The 11,057-nt window shown below is 32.2% G+C and overlaps 1 protein-coding gene across 1 annotated transcript in view; it reads right to left on the bottom strand.

Moving 5' to 3' along the window:
* Positions 1 to 5,055: 5,055 nt before the first annotated feature.
* The window catches only part of LOC107449198 (uncharacterized), a 39,465-nt gene continuing 33,463 nt past the window's right edge, over positions 5,056 to 11,057 (bottom strand). Inside the window, exon 2 of the mRNA XM_016064671.4 lies at positions 5,056 to 9,279. Within this exon, the coding sequence (XP_015920157.1) occupies positions 5,207 to 9,279 (4,073 nt within the window). The 3' untranslated portion in view covers positions 5,056 to 5,206. The remainder of the gene's footprint in view (positions 9,280 to 11,057) is intronic.

The raw sequence follows: 11,057 nt of genomic DNA, 5'->3' as shown, positions 1-11,057 counted from the left end.
AAATGAATGAATTATTTGCCCTTCAAAAATCTTGCGTGATGTTCTCTATTTTCAATATTTAGTTGAAAAGAAAACATAAATAATTTTGCTATTTTTAACCTGAAAATAATGAAAGGAATACTGAGGCCGTGAAAACAACAAATATTGATCAGAAATCTGTCGATTTAAAGAAGTTTGTTTTGAAATAATCTCTTCCCAAAAAGCTTTGAAAAGTAGAAAAAGCCGCCAACTTTAAAGGCAATACCCTATTATACAAAAACAAAAAGGAAAATCTTGCAAGTTTTCGTAATGAAAAGAAAAAAAAAAGAAAAACACCTAGTAAATATTTTTTTTAATAAACAAAAGTCAAGATGAAAGACTAACAAGTAATATAATTTTTTTTTTTTTAAAGTCAAAGAAATTTTTTATTTTAGTTACTTTTTATTAAATAATTAAAATTTTTTCTCTTATATAAAACTAAAATTAATTAATTAAATTTAATTTAAAAATTAATATTTGTGAAAACTGTATTAATATCAAGTGTCATCTATTGCAAGTTTAAAAAAAAATGTATTTGAACTAAAGTGGATGAATAAAAAGTATTTCATTAACGATTGAAAATTTGAGCAAGATATGGATGGTGTTTTCTACACTAGGGAGCGCTGCAAGCTCGGAACTGCGTAAATTTCCGGGTTACTGTTTCAGTTGTATTTTAAAGCCATTTGGCATCATTGTGTTTTGAGATTCTTGCAAACAATGCATTTGATTACTTATTACTTATGTTTACAATGCTAACAATACTGTTTACAATACTAAAAGTGTTAACACTAACGTAAGATGGTGCACAGCTTGCAACACGAACAAACAGTAATAAACAAATGGAAAGAGGCCAAATCAAGACTGCCAAAAAAGCGAGTTATTCAAAATCTAGCAACCATGTCACCTTTTTTAATAATAAATAACAAAATAACTAAAACACATTTTCACTCCAAACTCCCCAGAATTACATAATAGCATTAATATCTTATGAAATACGGCAGATTTAAGCTCAGAAATTATCTAGTTTATTTCTTTTATTGAAAACAAAATTATCCGTTTGAAAACATCGCCTATCAGAATAACATGTAGTAAGCAGCTGCAAACTTTTTAACCGGAACTAGAGTAGGTCCCGAGCTCGAGATTGTTATTGTTTACATTTCTATTGAAAACACCATCCATAGAGAGAGTGTGAACTAATAGTAGGAATTGAAAAAAAGAATATCTAGGAATGCCCACCTTAGATTTAAGTTTCAGGTCAACAGTTCCCTCAAAAGTAATTGCTTTCTGAGGATCACATGCCACTTTGGTTTTGTAGTTGAATTTAAGTTCAACTCCTATAATAATTTCGCGGTATGAGGTTGGTGCTTGTCTAAGTAATTGGCACAAATATTTGCGTTATAAGTTTAAATTAATTTACAACTGCTTTTACAATTTAAGCCGATATAAAATGGCTGGTAATCCAAAGTTTCATAAGTTTTTGGATTCTTGTAGATTTAGTTTTCTAGATATTTTGAAATATAGAGGATCTGTATCAGCATAAGTTTGTTTAATTATAGGATTTATTTTTAGAATTATTTAAAACCGATTGTGGCTCGGATCGACGAGAGAAAGGGAATCAGTGGAGGGGGAAGCTCCCTTCTTTGAAATCAGCTATTTCTTTTTTCTACAGCAACAGACGGCCTTAGACTTTGTTGCGAGGGGAGTTCTTTCTATAGGCAAACTATATGTGTATCTAATTTAATATGAATCGGTAGGGAAAAACAGATTTGTATTGGAAGATTCAAAGAAATATTTTATTTAATTAATTATATACTAGGGGATTTTACTCTCTATTTTCTTCGCTCACCAAACCTTATAATTGCTGCAACTTTTTTTTTTTTTTTGTTGTTGTTGAAGAACAGTTTGTTGTACCTTAATTAATGTGTTCAACTGAAAAATTTCAAAATGTATTAACATAGGACCGGGATAGCCTGGTTGATAGGACACTGGGCACATGTCCAAGAGGTCGTGGGTTCGATCCTCGCAGGCCGAAGACTCCCCGTGTAGTAAATGGTGACTGATGCATATTAAATCTGTCGAGTCTCAAAGTCCTCCATGTTCCCATAACAAATCAAACCTCTGGGGGTACTGATCCAGGAGTTTCCTTGTCTTCTGGATCGGTTCAAAATCACAAGGCTATGGAGTTGAACATTAGTAGTCGTAAATCCAAAATTGGGTCAGCTGTTCAACGATGGTTATAAAAAAAATGTATTAACGTAGATATGGTATTCAATAAATAGTCCCAAGAAGCTGAAGTGGTAAGATATCACCTGATTGGAAAATTCATTCGCTTCAGAAATAAACAAATATAAAATAACAGTCAACAAGCGTTACGAAAATAGGCACCCATTTTAAAGACTTGCCAGACGTGAAGGCAAAGAAAACAAAAATGATTTGAAATAAAAGATGTCAAGTTGCCAACGAAAAGTGGAAAAATAAAAGTGAGAACAAAACTAGAAAAACCACACAAGCCGAGGGAGAAAAAAGATGAGAAACATAACAAGAAAAATCACACTGGTCTAGAGGCAAATCAGGGTAAAATATATGGGCAGAGAATATATATAAATAAATTATGTAAAGAAAATATATCCAGATATGGTATTTCAAACTTAGCTCCCGATTCTATTGGAATAAAATTTGAATCTAATCAGTTTTTTGGGTTACCATAACTTCACGTACAATTTTTTTTAAAGAGTGATTAAAGTTAATTCCTAATAATATTTTATAATAATCATAATAGTATCTTATAATAAAAATAAAATTATTTTATTGTTTAATAATTTTAAAAGGGTCAATGGTATTAGGAAATTATTAGATTATTATGTAGGAAATTATTATGTTGATTAGATAAGATTGTTTTATTTATTGATTCAAAGATAAAGTTGGGTGTTATTGTTTAAATAATTTAAATGAATAAATTATTTTAAATAAATATTTAATTTTATTTAAAACATAATTATTTTAATTTTTATGAAAAAGGGGGGTAGACTAATAAAATGTGCGTACTCTAAGGGGGGGGGAGTAAGACCTTATGTACGGTAATGTACGAAGGGGGGAGGGGGTTAAAATTTCTCCATTTTTCTGTACGTACTTTTTGAACGGCTCCTAAGTTTAGATGTCGATTCAATGAAGCTTATCATAAAATACTATGTAATAGAATAATAATAAAGAAACATTACTTTTAGAGTACTTTTCAGTTAGCCGGGAGCAATTGAAAAGTCGTTAAAAAATACCTACTTATTTATGATTTCCTTAAATTAAAATGAAACTGAAATTTATGAGAAAATGTTAACTACTTTAAGAAGTTAATGTAGAAAGATGACCAAAGTGCGTAGAAAACAGGAAAGTTAACTAATATATTTTATTCTTCCACCTCCATATCTTTTTATTCTCTAATAGTTATAACTAACTCCATTCATGAATCATGGTCAGAGCAATCCTAGTAAAAGCAATGCCTGTCATCAGTGTGTCCATTAATAATTCGTCATGCTTTTAAACTGTCATCGTCCCATACTTCTTCCAATTATATTTTGTCTTCGCCCTCCTTTATTTTTGGAAAAGACATATTTCCTGTTACGCGAGAAGTGGATAATCGTCGTGGTAAAAACTTTTTATTGCTATGGAAACTATGATTTATGAACTAAAAATATTTTTTTGTTTTGTTTTGTTCGAAATTAGAGATGGAGGCAGCAGAAGTAAACACTGACGTTAACACATTTTTTGGCCGTGTAGAGAAAGCTTTGGAATATTTGATCCGCTTTTTACAAACTTTTTTTTCCATCTGTTTAAACAATTATTTTTTTCTTTAATTCTGAAATACTCCTTTTTTTTTTATTTGTGTAGAAACTGGGATAAATCTCCAGATTTGGGGGTGTCATGTCAAAGGTGTATTGTCTAATTGTCTTTCATTTTTTTTTTTTTTTTTAGTCTTTCTTAACATATTTTGTTATTACTCTCAATAACTTATGTTCTGTCCTGTGAAATTTTGCAGGAAGTTAAAATAACTGCTGTCATAGAAAATATTTTAAATAAAAGCAATGAAAAATTACCGTTAATAAATTTATAAGGCGTACAATTACAGAATTATGTAAACGACATCAAGATTTTTTTTCTTATTTTTACTTAAAATAATTTCCATTGATTCGGCCTGCATGCTTCTGTTACATAAAAGTAATTTTCATTTAAAGTGCCAATATATATATATATATATATATATATATATATATATATATATATATATATATATATATATATATATATATATATATATATATATATATATATATATATATATATATATATATATATATATATAATCTGGATTACGCCTAACAAGCTTTAAGAGTTTATGATTCATATATTTAAAAAAGATAATAGCTGTGTATTTTTACTTTATCTTGATATTTTTAAAATATACGCGTTTTTCATGATGTTGATAATTTTTATACTTAGCTGCAAAGGAAAGATTTACTGGTTTTAAAGTTTTTTTTCAGTGTACTGTATATTATATTATTATTTTAGATGTACTGTCATTGATTTTGAATTTAAAATTTTTGATCTTTATGGAAGATATTTAAAATTCGAAAGTGTCACTTGAATTTTTTCCTCGCATAAGATTTAAAAAATTTTTTTTTTATCGGAAACTGTAGCTATTATTATTTTACAAATACTTATAAAATAAGTGATAATTCTAATATTTTTTTCATAAATTTTAAGTTAAGAGGCTATAGAGTACATAAATAAGGTTTCATTAGTATAAACAATTTTATTTTAATTAATTACACTATGCACACAGGAATAAATACACTTATAGATTGTTTAGACAAGCATTTTTCTTTAAAAAAAAACAATTTTTAATGGTAATCAGTTTTAAAACTGATTTTAATTGTCCTAGCTCATTGGCTGTCATGAAAACACCTCTTGTTCTGATAAAGTCATTAAATTTCATCAAGCGAAAGCAGTTATTGACTTTGAACAGATTTTAATCAGCATTATCACTTTGTTAACAGAATATCTGAAGTCTTGATTTAAACCTCGAATTCAAATTTGGCACGTCTCTCAAAACTCAGATTCCTGTTTTCTTCCATTTTAATCTTTGTTTAAATCAGTGTACAAAAAACAGTTCATACATTCCAGAACACTAAACTGTTCATAATTCACCACGCGAACTGCTGGAACTCCTCTCTTGAGGTTCCTCGGCATCTGGGTTATCTTCTGGCCTGTTATTACCCAAAATGCCACTACCATTTCTCTCTTGGTATTTACCACTATATCTTTCATTATTCAGATTATTTAATTCTTCCAAAGCTGTTGTGGCCGATAGTTCTGCAGTATCAGCATTACTGATTGCTTCATGTTCATTACCATTTTCTTTTTCAATGGCTTCTTCCAGATCTGTTTGATTCGTGGTATCACGTTCTTCTTCATTTTCAGAGCTGTTCACCTGGTTTTTCTTTTCATTAGCCTCAGAATGTTGATCTAAAGAGGGAGATTGACTATCAGCAGCATGAACTTCAGCTTTTGTTTCAATAGTTATAGACTTTTCGTCATTTGAATCGGAATCATTGTCGACAGATTTATAAATTGTTGTTGCATTTACGATTCCATTTTCTTTTGTTTCTGATAATTGTTCATTAATGGAATTATTTTTCATAACCTGCATTACTACTTCTGGTAATTGCGAATTGCCAGATAATGCTTGATGATCAGAGTTTGTTGATTTTTCTAAATTTTCAGATTTTTCAGACGAGTTTGCCAATGTATCTTCAGTTTCTTCTGGTTCAACTTTATCTTCATCGTTCGTTTCTTTGTTTTCATTTGCTTTGCTGGAATTATTTTTCATAGCCTGCATTACTACTTCTGGTAATTGCATATTGCCAGATAATGCTTGATGTTCAGAAGTTGTTGATTTTTTTAAATTTTCAGATTTTTCAGACGAGTTTGCCAATGTATCTTCAGTTTCTTCTGGTTCAACTTTATTTTCATCGTTAGTTTCATCGTTTTCATTTGCTTTATTCGAATTTCCATCAACATTCTCTTTATGATCTTCAGTCTCAGAATTTTCTTCATTTGATTCATCTTTTTGAGAGTCTTGATTTGGAGCTTCATCTTCGTTTTTCGTGCTATCTGAGTGATTTCCTTTAGCATCATTTTCCTCTACTTTATCATCTTCCGTAGCATTTTCGGCTAATTCAGTTTCACTTACGTTGGCAGACGAGTTTTCTTCCTCTGACTTTTGTTCGTTAGCATTTTCAGATTCAGTTTTCGGTTCCTCGCCATTTTCATTCTCAGAATTTTCCTTCGTGTCACTGTCTGCTTTAGATTGCAGTTCATCATCATTTTGTTTCTCATTTTCTGTTTCATCGTCTTTGTTTTCTAAAGAAGTTTTTTCCTTGTCGTTTTCAGTTTCTGATTGTAGTTCATTATCATGTTCTTTAACCGAATTTTCATTACCATTAGTATCAGAATCAGGCTTTATTTCGTCGTTGTTCTCTTCATCTGAATTATCTTCTGCGTCATTTTTTACTTCTGAGTTTTCAACACTTTTCTTTTCGCTCTCTGTCGTAGAATTTAGACTAGTATCATCTTTAATACCTTCTTCTGGCATATTTTTAAATTCTTCATCTTTGTCCAACCTTTCTTCATTATTATTAGTATTTGCAGCGATTGAATTTTCTTCTTTGATTTTATTTGCATCAAGTTTTGGCCAGACATTTATTATTTCAGACATAACTTCCTTCTCTAATTTTTCTTTTTCGATCGAATCTTCATCAGGTTTTCCCGTTTCATCGGCAAGTACAGTTGTACCATCGTCGTTTTTATCTTTAAGCCTATCCTCCGATTCTTGAATATTATCCGAATTGGCGTTATCATTCGAGACACTTGTTTCATTTTTATTTTGTTCCTCTGATTTAGCTTGGTTCTCACTTGTTTTATCTGAAAGATTGCTAACTTGAGATGATTCATCATTGTCTGAGCCATTAGCAACGTTCTCCTCATGTGGTTCATTTTCATTATCATCTGTTTCTTTCATTGATGCAGATTCATTTTGTTCGTTGGCAGCATCTGACATATTTTCCTCATTTGTGCTAGCTTTCACCATTTCTTCAGAAGTGTCCACCGAGTTCTTTGTATTATCTTCTTTTGCCTCTTCTTCTTTTTCATGAAGATTTGCACTTGAGTTCTCATCATTCAATGGTTCTTCAGATTTAGGACAACTTTTATCTGTGTCACTTACAGCATCAGGTAGTTCTAAAAGTGAATCCTCTTTATTATTTGAAATATTTTCCCCAGTCTCAAGATTATCACCATTATCACTATCTGGATTCTTTTCTGCTGTTTCAGATTTATTGTCATTTTCACCTTCTTTAGATTTTTCAGATTCTGAAGCATTACTTATTTGTGTACTAGCCAAATTATTTTTCATAACTTGCATTACTACTTCTGGCAGTTGTGCATCGTTAGATAACGTTGGTGGTTCTTGGCCAGATGAAAAAGTAGCTTGTCGTGTCAGCTTATTTCTTGAATTCAAATCAGTGTCGTTTTCATTGTTTGCACCTGTTTCGTCTTTTATATGATTATCTGATGCATTAGAGATACTCTCTGAGTCAATCTCTAGGTGATCCTGCCTGGCAAGGACAGCCTTCTCTCTTAATGTTTCGGCCGAAGAGCTTCTCTCCATGGACGTTTCAGAAAGAGTATTTTTTGAATTTTCTTGTTTGTTAACATCTTCATTTTCTAATATGTCGGATGATTTGGCTCCGTCTAAAAGGGTATCATCAGTTATTAAATCTTCAACGTCTTTGCAAGTACTATCTTCATTATCATCTCTGCTTGTTGTTTCCTTATCTGAATTTTGATTTATTTCCTCGAGCCCAAAATTTGGATCAAGTACTTCTTTAGTACTTTGCAGTTGAGGTTCTACTTCTTTGTTTGTCTCAACAAGTTCACTCTTTGGTTCAGTAGGTTCATTATCACCAGACCTTTCAAGTGATGCATTTTGGTTTATACCTAAATTCGTCTCTTGAGAATCAGAATTTTGATCAGATTTCAAATTTGCGGGGAGTTCATTCGAGGATTCGTCAGTTTTGTTAATTGCCAATTCTTGTAGGAAAGATTGTAGTTCCTCCATGAGATTACTTTCAGTGACAAAAATTATTTTAATGCTATCGCTTAATGGTGATTTAAACAACAAGTCTTCTTGTGAAATTTCATCTGAATCTTTTTCATCTCTTTTTTCTTTTATTTTACATATAAAGGTTGCCTCTCCGAGTTTAAAAATGTCTTCGATTTTGTTTTCTTTTAACAGGAAAAAGGGAAAATTCGAAATGAAGAAACCGTTTGAGTAAGAGACTGAATCTTTCTTTAGAACTTTTTTCAATATATTAATCGAGTCACTGGTGTTGAAACGCTCACTGCTTTCGTCGTCATTTCTTACTAACTCATTAAAATCTATAAAGCACATACCCTTTTCGCTTACAATGAAATCTTTCAGGCTCTCTGAGTCGGTACTTATATTCTCAAATGCAAATAGAAGGGGTACTCTTTGATTTAGATCCCTTTTTGATCTTGTGGTGGAAACATTTTCTTCAGGGGAACTTATCTCAATTTCGTTGGGCAAGTTAGTCTGATCTGAATTATTGTTTGATGCCTTAGAGCTTTCGTTGCCCTCAGTAGCATTCGATGTATCTTCCATTAAAGTTTGAACGTCATCATTGGCTGTATTTTTGGCGCTGTTTCTTGTCTCGGCCTCTATTGCTTTTATATCTTCTTCAGTGGCATCTCTGATTTCAACAGTTGAAGGTCTTTCTTCTGCTTCTGGGGATGGTAGAAGAGCTTTGCAAGGTCCATCCAATTCACATTCATGACTTCTTTCATGTGATGAAACATCATTGTCGTCATCAAGTATATCTTTTCGTTTTTCAATTACCTTCTCAACTGCTATTATGATGTCTTCAACCATTTCTTCCACATCTTGGTCACCCACGACAACAGTTAGTAACTCTTTCTCGTCGTAATATTCCGCGACAGATATTATATCTTGTTTATATTTTTCTAACTCGTTTTCTATGTCACCAATTCTGAGTGTTCCGATGGACACTTCATGCTTAAGGAATCTTCTTAAGGCATCTTCTTCGAAATCAACCAAGACGACACCATCCATTCGAACTCTCCTACTGCGATATTCTTCGATGTCACCTCTGTTTCTTGGAAAACCAGCCACTGAAAAAAAAAGGAAACGTTGTCATTAAAATTTTAAAATATACTGCATTAACTCTAATTTTAAGCAACAATTACATCGGACAAAAAGAGAATTTTTCAATTCATGTACCATTTATTATATAAGTTTTGAAAATAATATTGTTTATTTATTTAATTTCCGAATTTTTTTACCGACATTATCAAATTATATTTTTTAATTTTTCCTAAACTCAATATTTATGACGGTTCTAAAAAAAACTACTAAACTCAGTGGCACGACAGCCCATAGAGGGCCAAGGCCTACTCTGCCCATCTCAGTTTGCTTGACCTTGGGCTCTGTGGTGCAGGAGCAGATGTTCCGGTTAGGTGGTCAGCCGAACGCGAAAAGCCCAGTGTTTAGTTCCCAAGCATGCTTGGTACTCATTTATCGACCCACTGAAAGGATGAAAGGCTGAGTCAACCTTGCCCGGCCCGAGATCGAACCCAGGACCTGTGGCACGGGAACGCGAAGCGCTACCACTCAGTCACCGGGCGTCATTTATGACGGTTCAGTATTTAGAAAACATTGAAAATTTAAGCAACTCTATCCTTTGCGCTAAGCCGACCAGATGCCGAGTGGTTAGCGTGCTTGACTGCAGAGTCGATGGTTGCGGGTTCGAATCCCGCTCAGGGCATGGATGTTTCTTTCTCTCTGTGTTCTACGTCCTTTCTCCTTTGTGTGATTGTGTGAATGTGACTCGCCCTATAAACGGGTTTGTGGTTGTGTGACGTGGGAGACGCTACTCCACTGTTGCCCACTGGGTAACGAGAAGAGAGTAGCAGTTCTGGCACTCCTGGCCAATGGGACAATACATCCCAAGTGCCAGCCATTAAGGGTTTTTTTGTGTGCATAATTTAATGTGGCTAAGATAAGCATAAAGAATTGGACATTGCCCAGTTATATTTTTTCTAAACAAAACCTAGTAAGTGTTAAAGAGATTCCGAAATGATTAAATGGCACCCGCTGTGAACCGAATGGACCCGCTGAATTAGTTGATTAATTGGAATTAGAGAATTTATGCTCAACACAAATCTGAACTACATGAAGTAAACATGGCTTTGATACGAAGGAACAAGTCCATATCCAGACGTTGATTAATTAAAATTAGAGAATTTATGCTCAAATGAGCGAAATATATTATATATTCATAATGAGCAATATTATATATTCATAATGAGCGAAATATTGGTGAAATATTTATGAAGCATTTTTATATGAAAGGAAAGAAAGCACAAAATGAAGCAAAAGTATCTTTGCAGATTGAAACAAATTTTGTAGTACTGTGTGAAGAATATTTCCAGAACTCACTATTTTCCGCTCACTTTCAGATTTTTTTTAAGGATATAATAAACTGAAAGATTTCTCAAGGTCAAGAAATTCACCTTAAACTTGAACTCATTGGATGATTAAAGTGTGCTTCGTTTAATAATAGACCAGTATCGATTAATTTTGACGGGAAACTTACATGTTCGTGAAATTCCAACTTCCATGGCTGAGATAAGATGACCACTATTAATCGATTCATAACAAACCAATTTCTTGTAACAGACAAGCTTTTCGAAGAATTCGATTAACTATAATTGAGGCATATGAATTGAGAAAGATATTAGAATTTTATTAATATATTTTTTTCATTAAAAAGGAAGTTTTATCTCGCATTGTTAATTTATTTATGGTATTTCAGATGTAGTGATTCTCAGTAAGCATGGAAAATATGGTGGTTTGGGAACAAAGCAAATTGAATTATCTTTTTAGAAGA

The sequence above is a fragment of the Parasteatoda tepidariorum genome, chromosome 4 (assembly GCF_982258835.1).
Source record: "Parasteatoda tepidariorum strain Cologne lab strain chromosome 4, Ptep-v5.0, whole genome shotgun sequence".
Classification (NCBI taxonomy): Eukaryota; Metazoa; Arthropoda; class Arachnida; order Araneae; family Theridiidae; genus Parasteatoda; species Parasteatoda tepidariorum.
The sequence above is the reverse complement of the archived record's forward strand: the minus strand, read 5'-3'. Positions and strand labels throughout refer to the sequence as shown.